General features: G+C 45.9%; 2 protein-coding genes and 1 non-coding gene across 5 annotated transcripts in view; all 3 read left to right on the top strand.

Annotated features, from left to right (window-relative positions):
- The first annotated feature begins 44 nt into the window (after nt 1-44).
- LOC146246546 (WD repeat-containing protein 88-like) lies at nt 45-5,014 on the top strand. 2 transcript variants are annotated; one of them, XM_084681838.1, is made up of 11 exons: nt 45-354; nt 716-826; nt 1,219-1,307; nt 1,963-2,026; nt 2,243-2,381; nt 2,504-2,633; nt 3,532-3,716; nt 4,075-4,157; nt 4,291-4,359; nt 4,581-4,679; nt 4,821-5,014. In XM_084681838.1, the coding sequence occupies exons 1-11, from the start codon at nt 238-240 to the stop codon at nt 4,947-4,949; spliced, it is 1,215 nt and encodes a 404-aa protein (XP_084537964.1). In that variant the 5' UTR covers nt 45-237; the 3' UTR covers nt 4,950-5,014. The 2 variants fall into 2 exon arrangements, with proteins under 2 accessions (XP_084537964.1, XP_084537965.1); XM_084681839.1 differs by lacking the exon at nt 45-354 and having other exon boundaries at nt 789-840.
- A 27-nt stretch (nt 5,015-5,041) lies between these two features.
- Nucleotides 5,042-5,115, top strand: trnat-agu (transfer RNA threonine (anticodon AGU)). Its single transcript has one exon. It is a non-coding gene; the product is annotated as a tRNA-Thr (tRNA).
- The window catches only part of lrp3 (low density lipoprotein receptor-related protein 3), a 21,531-nt gene continuing 11,776 nt past the window's right edge, over nt 5,097-14,851 (top strand). For both annotated transcript variants that reach the window (XM_084681837.1, XM_084681835.1), the window contains exons 1-2: nt 5,097-6,180; nt 13,172-13,310. In XM_084681837.1, the coding sequence (XP_084537963.1) occupies nt 6,105-6,180; nt 13,172-13,310 (215 nt within the window). In that variant the 5' untranslated portion in view covers nt 5,097-6,104. The remainder of the gene's footprint in view (nt 6,181-13,171; nt 13,311-14,851) is intronic.

The raw sequence follows: 14,851 nt of genomic DNA, 5'->3' as shown, positions 1-14,851 counted from the left end.
ATGTCTGTTCAATTCAAACAGTCTGTTCAAGTTATAGCCTACATGGAAGAGTAAATTGCATTTAACTGTGACCACCCGCTTACACGGTTGCCTCGATGTGTGTTCTTCCAATATTACCATAGTAACCCACCCCCTGGGGTTGCAAACTTTGGAGTGAACTTGACTACCTTGATACAAGTACTATTTATGGTAATTAAACAGCGATAATATATCCGATTGTTCCGCTATAAGAAATAAATGGCTTTGAAAAATATCGACCCTTTGTCGCTCGATGAAACAAATGACGAGAACAACGATGACAGTAAGGAGCAAGAAAAGACTGTTTCGCTTTGGCAGCATGAAGCGCTTTCCCAGGTAACCCGAATTTGCCAGCTAATCCTAGCTAGCGAAGCGTTTTCCATATAAAACCTGCTGGTAAACATTAAAACGGAAAGAGCTTAGTAGGGGCATTCTGCCGTGTGAAGTTTCACCATCTGTCCAACATGCACGGATAGCAGCAGTGCACCAGCTCTGGCAGGTGGCCAAACTTCAACCAAACTTGACATTTCTGACAGGAGCGTAGACTTAACAGATGGGTTATTGATTGAGTTGTAATTGAACTGTTTTCCATGATGGACATTCTCATTATTGCACTTCCAACGTTTTGAGATTACCTGGCAAATTGTCAACCGTTGTAATGGGTAGCCATGTGATTGTTTGATTAATTTCTCTGCAGATTCCCATCAAGGTGTTCAGGGGTCATACAGATGCAGTCAGCAACTGTCACTTCTGTTTTGATGACACGAGAGTCCTGACCAGCTCCCATGACAAGACTGCCACACTCTGGGTATGCCTCGCGGGGTAATTACAAGCACGTCAAAGCAATATCTCACTGAGACAAATTATAATCCTATTACCTCAGACACAGCTATCGGAATAATTTTATTAGGATGAACAAACTAATTATCTCTGAGGAGGGGTAAAGCTCAGTGGTTAGAGTGCTTAACTGCAGATTATGAGGTTGCAGGTTCAAATTCCCGGTATTCCATGTCCTTTTGGGGATAACAACTGCTAAATAAATAACAACTCACACATAAACATATTGCACAGTAGGCCCTTCCTGTAACTTGAGGATATGGAATATGTAGTTTATTGCTATTGATCCATCGCACCTTCCAGAATACAGGCGTAGCCATGAAGCTAGCACAAAGCATAACCAACTTCTTTGACCCCTTGCAGGATTCTGATACTGGGACCTCCTTACAGGTTTTCAAAGGTGGGCATAAATCTGCCATCACTGAGTGTACCTTGGTTCCGAAGAAGAACAGGTAAGCTACCTACCATGATACTGTCTGAAGCCCATGAACAGAGCCCTTGTTTGTATGTAAATTTAAAATCAGTATGCCTCATGAATAAACAATATTCCTGATGCAAATCCTTTGCTCTCTGGAACATCACATGCTGCTGGATTAATCTCCTTGCCAGAATGCCTGTCAACAAATCAACTAATTCAGTGCAGTACAATAGTACAATTCTCCTTTCTATGTATTTTCTAAAGGGTGTATTCCATCTGAATTGTAGCATTTTGGCAGATTGAACCAATTCACAACAACATTATTAGCAACTGGAGTCAAATGCTCTGTGTGTGTGACTCCCCATGGTCATAAACACCAGGTCTCCAATCACATTTTCCATTCCCCTTCTTTTTTTATTTTTCTGGCTCTTTGTTTGTGCTCTCTACCGGCACACACACGGTTGCCAGGTAACCCTGGTAGTCGAGCTCGCTCAGTGAACTGTATCCATGGGTTGCCCAGAAATGTAGTCTCCATAACCACAAAAGAATTCACTGATTACAATTAACTGGCAATGCTACAGTGCCCCTTATGTTCCCACATAGCTGCTCATTGAATCCTATTTCTTGGGACAGCTGCTTTGTGTTTAATTAAGTGATTAGCGATTCCTCTGTCTTACTCATCCCAACAGGCTATTCACAGCATCGTTGGACAAAACCCTTGTTGCCTGGGACCTGGAGACAGGAAAGATAATAGTAAATCCATTCAGTTAATCCCCTCACACTCACCTTCTCATTACCCTTCTGTCAACACATTTCCACTCCTTGCATAGGCTAACGGTAATTAAACACGATGGGTTGGTTTTCACACTAAAGGTCGTGAATCTCTCGCATTGGTCATGGTACTTTTCGTTTCGGTGAAGGGTCTTGTCCTGCTGTGTGTGTTTGTGTGTGTGTGTGTGTGTGTTGCAGTGGACAGCACCTCATGGAGGCTTTGTGACCTCCTGCAGCGCTTCGGGGGATGGGAAGCTAGTGGTGTCCGCCTCAGACCAAGAGAACGCCATCTACCTCACCAACACAGACACCGGAGAGCGGGTCTTTTACCTTAAAGGTAAACCTGTGATTCAGTAGTGAGAATTGTCCTTGTTGATTTCACACACTGTATACTGTAGGCTATAGCTACAGGCCAGCCAAGACTAGATGGGTGATTTGTGGGTCTCTCTCTACTTACAGGTCACCACAAGTCAACTATTACTCAGTGCAGGTTTGATCCACAGGGCCAGCGAGTGGCCAGCGTTTCTAACGATACGACTATCAAACTGTGGGACCTGGTATCCAACAAGACCACACTGGCTATAAATAGGTACAGAAGTCTGGCGTTACAGCTACTCAGCATTTTTCAGATCAGGATGTTTACGTGTGCAATTGTGGATGCGACTCAAATTATATTTAGGACTTCTGATAACATTTCGACAGCATTACAGGCAGTGTAACACACTTTCAACCAATAAAATAAAATAAAAAACCCTCTTCTCACACAGATATCATTTTTTATTAATAGTTATTTAAGGAGGGCTCCCACATTATATGCACGACTGTCAAAGCAACTCAATACTTTCATCAATACACTCAAGTTATCCTATCCTACCACAAATCTGCATATCATTGATTCTCGCGGTCATTGATTCCATTTGTCACTTTGAATGGGCTCTGGAGGAGGAGAGAGGGGAAGTGTATTTATTAGTGGTTGAAAGCAGTGGTCTCCACGCTGCACCCTCCTGGGTCTTGATCTGGGCCTGGGCAATGCCGCTGCCCAATCTGTGACATGACCACAGGAAGCTGGTCTAATCCCCTCACAGCAGAAAGACCCACTGCTGTCTGGCCGTGAGCCTAGAGATGTTACCTAAAAAAGAAGTATAGTAGTGCTTTGTTGCTAGGTGTCGATCCCTGCTAAATAGAGTCTGTGGTGTTGGGAAGGGATTTCGTGTTTTGATGTTGGATTTTCTGTGTGTTCGCGTTGTTGTGGGTCATGTGACAGGCTTACATCGTGTCTGCCTTTATGTGGGCCTAACAAACGCCAGCCTTGCTTGCTTCTCACTCATTATCATCTGATTACATGGCATTAATGCTTTTCTGCTTGTCCTCTAAACTCTCACAATCAAGCTAGCGTATATCTTCGCACTCTAAGTGTGGTTTCTCTCAGGCTACGCCACTCCTTAACTAGTCCCATCCTGTTCCCCCCCCCCCCCCACCCCCTACAGCAACCACACTAATGTGATCTCCAGCTGCAGCTTCAACCACAACGGCCACTTGCTTTGCAGTGCATCGTGGGACAAAACCCTGCAGTTGTGGGACGTCCATCAGGGGTCCTTTCGCTCCGGTGGCGGGGCCATGCTGAGCAGGGGCCACGAAGGCAGCATCAGCTCATGTGTCTTCTCCAACGACTGTAAGCTTGAACTGTGTAGAGAAGCTCTTTGTCTTGACCTTCTTGAGAGTCCTTATATATTTTCATAGGATTTTTTATACTATACTGTATTTTTTTAATTATTATTAATTGTTTTGATGTGTTGTGAACTTGTAATGTATTTTTTTAAGTGGGTGGGTGGGTGGGTGGGTGGGGGGGCATATTTGATGTTTTTCAGAAAGTGTATAATCAAACCTACGTCCTTGTCAGTACCGACGACCAGAATTTTGACGTTGCTCTACTTGCTTTGTAAAACCAATTATGGCTCCCGCACCATAATGTAACTTCTTTATACGGGATGAACAGTGTTCGCTCTGTTTTGTTGATTAAATGTGACCAGCGTCTGTCCTGGTGTCGGGAGCCTTTGACAGAACGGTTGCCGTGTGGGACATGGCGGCTTCCTGCAGAACGCTCGTCTTGAAGGTGACCTGAAGGATGGTTGTACTGTTTCTCCTCCTCGAGAACACATATCCTACTTTTCACATTCGTCCAAATGAAATGTGTAGCTTGCAATGTGTTAGCTTTCTCTTTTACCTTACTAATTTTGATTTCCCAGGGACATTTGGATTGGGTGACTGATGTGTCAATCAGCGCTGACAAAAAGTGGGTGGCCTCTGCCTCAAAGGTGTGTGTCTTCAGTGTCATGAGCCGTGATGACCCAACTCACTGCTCAGTAAATGATTGATAAGGATAACCTACAGTGCGGAGTCACTTTTGTACACTGTCACATGACTGTCAGTCGTGTTTACTGGATTTCCAGCTTAGTACGACACAAACCCTGTGGCTGTGTTTCCAAATGTTTTCCCACTGTAATGCAACTGGATGTTTGTTTTACTGTCTGTGCAGGATTCAACTGTAAGATTGTGGAATATAGAGAACTCTGAACAGATACCTGAAGTTATTGAGAAAAGGAAAGCTCAAGGAATGGGCTTTCACGTACTAAAGGTTGGCTTACTATTTAAGTTAAGAACACTTGATGAAACGTTTGATAACCCTTACTATGTGAAGTCAATTATGAATTTTTGATTCCTGAAATAACTGTTAACAACTACAAGTAGAGCACCTTTTTAACTGTTTAACTTTCAGTGTGAGGAGTGTGGAAAGCCGTTCTCCCTTTCTAGAGTGGAGACTTCCGACTTGATCACGAAGTGTGTTTTCTGCCGATTGAAGACACCAACCAGATACCATCCACAGCCCCCTCCTCTTGTCTATTAATTCAAATTGAAAATCGTCTACACACTATGACATAATAAAACCTTTCAATGTGTCACGAATATAAACCGTTTTATGTCATTAGAGTTCCGGGCGGCGCCGTGGCTTAGTTGGTTAAAGCGCCTGTCTAGTAAACAGGAGATCCTGGGTTCGAATCCCAGCGGTGCCTTTTAGCGATGAGAGTTTATAAAGACGTGAATTTCACTGGTGTATTAGTGAATAAAACTACGAAAAGTAATCATTATCAGATCACGATTAGTACACACTCACAGTAATTATATAAATTTAAAATAAATTTCATTTAAAACGACAAGAAAAAATGAAGTGCAATAATGCCATTTCTCCATGCGGGGGCATCTTTGAGACAATGTATTCGATCAAGAATCCCTAAACGGGATGGAGACATTGGTAAAGAAATATGTGTTATTTTGAATTGAAGTGGACAACCATTTGTGCATAGACCAAATGCATATGTATGACGAATTATTGGTAGTAGTTAGGTAGCAAACTCACAAATATAAAGTTGTTTAACAGTGCTAATTTTTCAGCGGTCATCTCTCGACGGGTATTCTTCAAGAAACACAAGATACGGATCAACAACAATTTTGTCACGAAGTGTGAAGTCACGACTGTAGGTTTGCTGCTGAAAAGCCTTCAGAGAAAAGTGTCGTTTGGGGGAACCCTCATTGTGACACTTTACTAGGCACTCGAATGAAAAGTAAACGTATCTGGTACGTGCTATGCACACAATGCGTAGAACGCCACATTTAGAGCGTTGAAAAACGAGATGGTAGTTGCGAATAATGTGCATTATTGAGTTAAGGTTTCCACTAATGCGGGAAAAAATTTTTTTTAGGTCCGTCGGATATCAATCAAAGCGGAAATCATGAAAGGAGCCAGCCATTCATGTGGAGGATACGTCGAATCCCCCTCCTTCTCTATAGCTAGCTATATCACTTTGTCCTGGCAAGCATTTCATTTCAACAGCCTAAAATGACGACGTAAACACGAATTTGTACGCCCGATAAATATTTTTTTACAGCGAGGGACGCTTTCTCACAATTATTTGCAAGTGCTTCGGGACATTTTCTGAGCAACCACCACAGATGTTTCTGAAATTATCGCCAAGATGACAAAAGAATTACCTGGGCCATTGGTATGATGGAGCGGTTAGGAGCGCCAAAGCTTCTGCTGATTAAATGGATATGTATACGGTTCGCTTTGGTTTGTGTTGGTGAGTATGAAGAGGTTCTGTTGTTTGTTAGTTACTCTACTTTATCTGGCTGTTGTGTCTTTGTGCTTTGTAAAAATATTAACATTCATTGTTTTGGTAAAACTTGATGGACACATAAAATGCATTTTAACTTATTATTCCACTCAACAAAAACGCCTGGATGCCAGTCACTGCAGTGTATTCTAATCATGAGAAAAATAAGAAAATGTCTATCCAAGTGTTAGTATTAGCCGTTGTGACATAAATATAACCTGTTTAATATGACATTCATATGTTTTCCTTTTGCATTGTGCATCATTACTTTTCATTGATTCCTCCTACTAAACGATAGCGTTAGTTTGTAAACACGACTGTACTGTCCAACGTGTCTGCATCATTCCGCAGCATTTGATAAAGTGAGTGCTCTATCAGCATGACATCATTGCTTCCTCACAGCATCAATTCCTGAATGTCTCGTTCTCGAACAGCAAGCAGTAACGGACTCACTCGTGCCCAGAGAGAGAACTTGAATGTATAACACTGTACCTCATAAATGGAAAGTGATTCACTAGTGACATTAGTTTAAAAAAAACTCAGGATGTTGTTGAGCGTTTTCAAACTGCCTACACCCGAGTTCTCCTTTGCAAACTGATCAGGACTCGCTGCCACTTCCAGGAGATGAGGATGAGCAGAGCTCAGCATTTGACTTTGACTCCCCCGTATGTCACTTCTGACACGAGCATCTGCTGAACGAACACATTTTAAAGTGGCCTCCCCTCCTCCCAGACCTCACAGGTTCCCCGCTGAAGGAGGGTCAGAGTAAAGGGACCTGGATGAAGGTGGTGTTGTGGTTCCTGGTGGAGGGAGGGTCAGAGTAAAGGGACCTGGATGAAGGTGGTGTTGTGGTTCCTGGTGGAGGGAGGGTCAGAGTAAAGGGACCTGGATGAAGGTGGTGTTGTGGTTCCTGGTGGAGGGAGGGTCAGAGTAAAGGGATCTGGATGAAGGTGGTGTTGCGGAGCCTGAGAGCAGGGTCAGAGTAAAGGGACCTGGATGAAGGTGGTGTTGTGGTTCCTGGTGGAGGGAGGGTCAGAGTAAAGGGATCTGGTTGAAGGTGGTGTTGTGGTTCCTGGTGGAGGGAGGGTCAGAGTAAAGGGACCTGGATGAAGGTGGTGTTGTGGTTCCTGGTGGAGGGAGGGTCAGAGTAAAGGGACCTGGATGAAGGTGGTGTTGTGGTTCCTGGTGGAGGGAGGGTCAGAGTAAAGGGATCTGGATGAAGGTGGTGTTGTGGTTCCTGGTGGAGGGAGGGTCAGAGTAAAGGGATCTGGATGAAGGTGGTGTTGTGGTTCCTGGTGGAGGGAGGGTCAGAGTAAAGGGATCTGGATGAAGGTGGTGTTGTGGTTCCTGGTGGAGGGAGGGTCAGAGTAAAGGGATCTGGATGAAGGTGGTGTTGTGGTTCCTGGTGGAGGGAGGGTCAGAGTAAAGGGATCTGGATGAAGGTGGTGTTGTGGTTCCTGGTGGAGGGAGGGTCAGAGTAAAGGGACCTGGATGAAGGTGGTGTTGCGGAGCCTGAGAGCAGGGTCAGAGTAAAGGGACCTGGATGAAGGTGGTGTTGTGGTTCCTGGTGGAGGGAGGGTCAGAGTAAAGGGACCTGGATGAAGGTGGTGTTGTGGTTCCTGGTGGAGGGAGGGTCAGAGTAAAGGGATCTGGATGAAGGTGGTGTTGCGGAGCCTGAGAGCAGGGTCAGAGTAAAGGGACCTGGATGAAGGTGGTGTTGTGGTTCCTGGTGGAGGGAGGGTCAGAGTAAAGGGACCTGGATGAAGGTGGTGTTGTGGTTCCTGGTGGAGGGAGGGTCAGAGTAAAGGGACCTGGATGAAGGTGGTGTTGTGGTTCCTGGTGGAGGGAGGGTCAGAGTAAAGGGACCTGGATGAAGGTGGTGTTGTGGTTCCTGGTGGAGGGAGGGTCAGAGTAAAGGGATCTGGATGAAGGTGGTGTTGTGGTTCCTGGCGGAGGGAGGGTCAGAGTAAAGGGACCTGGATGAAGGTGGTGTTGTGGTTCCTGGTGGAGGGAGGGTCAGAGTAAAGGGATCTGGATGAAGGTGGTGTTGCGGAGCCTGAGAGCAGGGTGGATGCGTCCTTAGAAACCTGAAACCTCCTCTGGGTGGATCAGTCCCCCCCCTCCTTTTTCTTGTATGTTCACACAAGTACCCTCACACTCTCACCGCTAAACACATGCACGGGCTTGTCAGGTCATGAAGGAGACACCGAGGAAGACGACACGCCGATGAACACTCGTGTTCAAACAAACCTTCTCTCTTTACTCTTGAGGGCTTTGATTTGCCGTGAAGTACGTAGCTGCTTTTGACGAGTTCGAGTTTGTCGCTTAGAGATGTGACAAACTAAATTGAGTTGTGTTTCATGTGGTCAGTTGGCGGAGTTTGTCAATAGCTTCAAAAGACAGATTACAAAGAGTGAACCTTTTTTAAGAGTTTGTTTACCAATCATTTCCTGGAGATAGATATGTAAATCTCAAGTATATAGGCTGCTATTCCTTTAGTGTCATATAACTCTAACCATGTTGTATTGATACGTGTGTAAAATGGATAAGGACCTTTTCATAACCTTCCCATGCATCAGTGGTCTACCTCAGCCTGCTGTAGGAAGTTTGCACAGAGGAATGTGGACATAACTAAGATTTAGAGTCCATAGGCGGCTCCACATTATGTCCTTTGTCCAAATAATTGGTTTGAGACTTGACTGGAACTAGACACATTTCAACTGAAGGGTTGTTTTACACTGTTTTGGTCTGTAAAAAAAATAGCTCAATTTGTTTAATATGTTAAATTCAGATGCTTTTCCTGTCTTTGTCTCTCAATATTGGCAACATCAAACCCCCATTTTTCTAAGACGGGACTGCAAACACCTCCCTGGAATCTGTAAATGACCCTCTCCCCCGTCAGGGTTGAAGGCAGCCTTGCTGTCGTCCTGTCTGCAGAGGAACAGACAGGAGGGAAACAGAGGCCTGTACAGTCACCCTCACAGCCTCCACTTGTTTTTCGGAACAAAGAACGTCAGCGCCCACAGTGTGAGCTCAGTCACGCATTACTCAGGCTCTTTGTGTCTTCTCGGTACATCTGTGGTGAATACCCCCACCACCACCACCACCACCACCACCATCTTCCTCCCCTTCCCTCTCCACCTCCCACCCCCTCATGAGAAGACCCAACACGGTTCTGCAGCATGTCCTTTGGGGGCTTGGTTCCCAGAGCAGAACAGGAGAGAGAAAAGAGAAACACTCTTTTGAAGAAGCAAAACACACATCCACATCCTCACACCCATACATCTACACACACACACACACACACACACACACACACACACACACACACACACACACACACACACACACCACAAGCAGAAACCCAAACATACTGTGGACAACCAGGGACAAAGGCAGCCCTGCCCATGGCCGGCGTGTGGGCTTGTGACGGGAAGCTAGGCGAGGATCTGCACAGGCTGTCTGGTGCCAGGGCCTGGTGCGTTGGGCAGGCGAGGCAGATGTTCACACTGAAGATGATGCATCACGGGCCCAGGCACCCTACCACATGTTTACTTTTCTCCTGGCTTGCCCTTGGGTCTGGGCTAATTGCAGTAATTGAACAGATGAACACACACAGACACGCTCACACACACACACAGCGCATCAGGTCCTGTCGGTGATGTTTTGCCGCGAAAGCTTGGTGTCCTGCCAAATGGTGTGGATCCATGTCAGTTCTGATCTGTGGGAAGTTCCATCTACTTTTTCTTTCTCCTCGCGGTCTTCCACGTCTCCCTCTCCGGTCCAGATGGTCCAGTTTTACTGTTCAGATGCCTGCAGTGTATTAATGCAGAGGAGGATGGCCAAATGCTTTTGTAGTGCTGCCAAGAGCCCCACTCCTCACTAACTTGGGCCAAGCTGATAATAACGATCATCTAGTTCTAGTGCTCTCCTCCACTCCAGCCTCTATGTAAGCTGTCACTTGTCTCCCGGTGATGATTATCAATTACCGTCGTAGGCAGCGCGGCAGGCGAGGGCATGCCGTGGAATTATCCGGAAGCTCTGATTGGAAGGGGGGAGCGAGAAACACTTGTCAACCTGATTTCAGAATCCGATTTTCATATAGGAAGAAATAAATCGTTCAATCACTATCTAATGAGCGTGACGTCTGCGTGCGATGGGGTTGTTCGAGGACGACGACAGAAGAAGAACAGGAACCGGTTCGTCTTTGACGAGTTGTTTGTCGTAATCGCCCCCCCTGGTCTTGGACGCTTTCCTTAGCGCCGCCGGCAGCAAACCAATTAACGTTAAGCTTGCGAGCAGTCAATGTTGGATTTTGCTGTAATGGATCTTTCTTTGAAGTGAGATGCTGCTGTTTATATTGCACCACAGACGTTTTCCAGGGGATTGCTTGTTGGAGAAGTTTCTTTCGATTTTTATCGCACCGCTCTCTCGCTGTGTGGTGCAGTAGTTTCACTGAGGGAAGAGCGAGGAAGCACCACACGCTCTCTATCCTTTCTCCTCTCCTCCTCCCCTATTCTCTACCCGCCATGTTCGGGTTTAGGATTGGTGCGCAGGGTCTATGTTTAATCCTCCTTTGTGGAATTTCGTACCTAAGAGCTAGTCACAGCAGTTACTCTCCCCAGAGAGTAGCTTTGCTCCCTGGTGCACTTTTACTGTGGCCGCTGTGCATGGCCTGCTCCACTAATAATGTGTTTTCTTTGAGTGTGATCCATAAGGACCTTGACACAGTGCTGTGTCCCCTTGCCCCTGGTGTGTGTGTGTGTGTGTGTGTGTGTGTGTGCGCGCGCGTGCGCGTGCGTGTCACCTCCCCCTGGGTGATGGCAAGACATTTAATGAGATGGATGTTTTCCGCTCGTGCTGCACTGCAGATTGAAGAGGTGAACGGTGAGGATTCAAAGAGAGGGGCTGTGCCGGAGAACCAGAGAGAAAGAGGAAGACCAAGCAGAAGAAAACATTCAATCCAGAGTTGTGCGAGGTCACCATGCTCTTCATCTCTGGTGGCTTTGATGTAGAGACTTGTGGGAAATGCCGTCCAGGCCCTAATTAGACACTTCGGAAATGACATTGCACACACACACACACACGCACATGCACAAACACAGGGGTCTTCAGACAGCAGCAGAGCTAGCAGCTTCCTTCCTTGCCTGTAAGGGAGCCATTGTTGTTGATTATGCTTTGTTGTGGACAGGATTAGGAACTGTAGACTTGAGTTGAACAAAACTGGGAAATAACTGGAATACCCCAAGTTCTTACGTGAAGGGACAACATGGTCATCTCTTGTTCCTTGTAAAATATTATGTTCACAACAAGCATAACTTCACAGTTGTAGTACAGGCTGGAAAATGATGTATTTAACAGTCAGGTTTCCCTCACCTGGATGGGTGCTACCACCATTGAGAATAGAGGGGGATCTGAACCTCTCTGACTAGAGACAATGCCCCGTTGTGGCACCATATGGTTTGGTCCTGTCAACGGCTCTTGTGCCAATGCGAGGTTTATGATAGTTGGGCAGGGAGAGGAGTATTCTGCCTGGCACTAGCTCTGCGATACGCTGTTACAACATGGTACTGAGGATCTATAATTCACACCTCGTCATGAATAAGGAAAGGGGTGATATATCTTGCTTGTGGCGAGGCTGCGTTAGTAGATCAAGGTGGAGAATGATTCGGAGGCTCTGGGTGTGCTAGGTTAGTGTCGGGCCTTGCAGCTGGCTATATCCTCTTTTGTAAACTTGGGTTTGAAGAGAGCTCCTGTGGAGCTTTAGTACAGCATGGATGATGAACACTCATACTTGATTCCAGGATACGAAGGTTGGAGGTCCTCTGATCAGTCTCGAGATGTTTGCCCACGTTTGAAGCTGGTCTAGCTGGTCAAGGCTTGGCTTAGCATTGTTAGCTAGTCTTGAAGGCTGGCTATATAGCACTGTTAGCTTGTCTTGTAGGCTTGCAATAGCACTGTTAGCTGGTTTAAGGTTCTTGAGGAATGGCCATAGCGACAGTTCAGTTACAGTTTGAAGTAACTAAATCCTCGTCTGGTAAAGAAATCTAGAACTCTCGTCTGCAAACTCACACCTATCATTCAGCAGGAGCCTGAGGGAGTATCTCAACGCCTGTCAAATCCTCGTCACTTCTGAGTTTTCACTCCATCTATCAGCCACTGCTATGTCACACACACACACAGCGCCTTCACATAGCGGTTTGGTAAGCACACTGCAGGATGTCTAATTCTCTCTCCTTTTTACACGTTTGTAACGTGTTAGCACAGCGCTAACGCCTCGTTTGGCTTTTCTACCCTGGTGAGGATTTACATTTTCAGTTGTTTTTGTGGATTTTTTTTCTTCTGTTTTTTTTCCACATTTTTGATTTACTTAGTGTTTATCTTTTTTCAGGCTTTACTTTTTGGTTTATTCAGTGTGAATTCTTATGCTCCTGATTTTTGGTCAGTAGGGTTGAACACACCAAAGCTGGTGGAAAAATCTGAAGACGTTTGAACATGGCAGCCTCTGAGGACAGTCTCTCCATGGGATGTCAGGCAGCTCTGTTGAATATTTCATCCGTTCATCAGAGCAAGTGAAATCTCTGTTGAGGCAGTCCGACCTCTTGTCTGTCGGAGGGATGTGTGACGGCTATGCAAGCCCTGTAAACCCTATGTCCTGCATAAGGAGAACACACATACACATACACACACACACACATGCCCACATACACAAGAAACCAGCCCCTCTCAGAGATGTTGCTGGCTTGTCTTGTTGGAACACGTGATTGAACAACATCTATGAAAAATGTGTAAATTGTGTGTCCAGGTGCCAGGTAGGTTGCCAGTGCATGTGTGCACAGAGAATCTCTTTTGAAATAATAGTGGTGTAAGTGTAACCTAATCTCCTAATGAAGGAATAACAGAGTTTCGCTTCTCCCTTTGTTATTGTGTGTGTGTGTGTGTGTGTGTGTGTGTGTAGCGGCCTGCAGTGGGAAAGTGGAGCTGCATACAGAGAGGAGGGGGGTAATCTACAGCCCCTCGTGGCCCCTCAACTACCCCCCAGGAATGAACTGTAGCTGGAATATCCAGGGAGACCGGGGGGAGGTCATCACCATCAGGTAACCACACACACACACACACACATTCTCAGATGAACAAGAACTGAGAAGTTCTCTTGAAATATGAAGCAGGGTTGATGACAGCTTTCACTGTAAACTACATGACTGTTCAAAGACACCACACAAAGACCCTCTCTCTCGTCTCTTCTCTCCTCCCCTCTTTCTCCTCTCTCCCCCTCCTTCTTCACTCTCTCCCTCTCTTCATCCTCCTTCTCAAGCTCTCTCTCACTCTTTAAATATACTCGTCAACTCGAGATGACAAGATGACTCACGTCCCTAGAGAGAGAACACCAGATGGATGGTTGATGTCAGAGAATGTTCCTTCTAATCTCTCCCCAGCATCCTTATTAGTACCTTCCCAGTGAGACGGGTCCCGCTACCCCTCTCTCCTTCCCCGGACTCATCAGCACCACAACCCAGCTCTCAGTCCTAATCCCTCCTGGTACCTGAATTCTGTCCAGCCCCTACTATTAGCATCGGCCAAGCCTCATCGATCATCATATAGCTTAGATAATGGGGCATTCTGGGGGGAGGAAGAAAAGAGGAAGAACGAAAGGGGGGGGTGAAGGGATGACGAGTGATTGGATCAACCGGTTTCCGAGCGCTCCACTGTTTACCCGACGGAGGGAAGCACGCTTCTCCTGGTCCGCGTTGCGATGGCGGGGATAATTGCCCTCTGGAGAACGCGTCCCCTCTGCGTCGTCTACTCTCTGTTTGCGAGGCCAGCTGCTGGAACGGTGACGTCTGTTGTCGCTCGGTGCTTGTTAGCCGGTTGCCTTTTTTCTCTCAATAGTCTCGTTGCAGGAGAAGAGTTCAACCTTGTTTAAACTGGAGGGAGTAGTTGCTTTCTAACTTGGTAGGAAAGTTCACTTACAGCAGGCTACGGCGACTGCAGTGCCCAAACCATGACATCATCCCTGAAGCCTTAGCTATGGTGTGTGTGTGTGCGTGTGTGTGTGTGTGTATGTTATGATCCCAGCTATATGCTCAGAGATCATTACTAAGTGGTGGGGAGAAGTGCTAAAGATTTCAGCAAATCAATACTACTCTGCCATGCCTGCCTACTCCTTCTAAGGCAGCCTGACTTGACAGACCTTGGAAAAATAGAACACCAATATCTGCACTGCTGATTCAGTTTCTGTGTTATTGGTGCAGAAACTCAAATGGTTTACTCCTGTTCATCTTGATTGAGTTCTTTGTTAGGGGGGAAAGTAATCAATTCTTCTAATGTTATATTGTGAAGGCATATTTAATGTAGCTCCTTCTGCAGCCCCGCCTGTTGGTGGGAGGGTAAATGACCACACATCCGTGTCGTTTTAAAATGTAAGTAATTACACCTTTTTGAAGTTATGAATCATTACATTACAGTCAAAGAAGCTGTTGATTGCTGACCAAAGGGACAAGATACCCCAGTATAATGGCTATTTAATAATGAATAACCAAGTTATTTTCTCCCTGAAATGAACCAGCCAACATTTTACAATAATACCTTCTCTCCAGAGCTTACCAAAGTAAGCTTTTTATAATTACATTATTAACCA

The sequence above is a fragment of the Hypomesus nipponensis genome, chromosome 19 (genome assembly GCF_054491055.1).
Source record: "Hypomesus nipponensis isolate SF chromosome 19, ASM5449105v1, whole genome shotgun sequence".
In the NCBI taxonomy this organism is placed as follows: Eukaryota; Metazoa; Chordata; class Actinopteri; order Osmeriformes; family Osmeridae; genus Hypomesus; species Hypomesus nipponensis.
This window is presented reverse-complemented; position numbering and strand designations above follow the sequence as displayed.

What these genes read in the sequence shown, in the direction of transcription:
- LOC146246546 (XM_084681838.1), top strand. Translation starts at nt 238, where the DNA reads ATGGCTTTGAAAAATATCGACCCTTTGTCGCTCGATGAAACAAATGAC. An exon ending in GCGGGTCTTTTACCTTAAAG is followed by an intron (nt 2,382 to 2,503) that starts GTAAACCTGTGA and finishes CTCTACTTACAG; the next exon opens with GTCACCACAAGTCAACTATT. An exon ending in TGGGCTTTCACGTACTAAAG is followed by an intron (nt 4,680 to 4,820) that starts GTTGGCTTACTA and finishes TTTAACTTTCAG; the next exon opens with TGTGAGGAGTGTGGAAAGCC.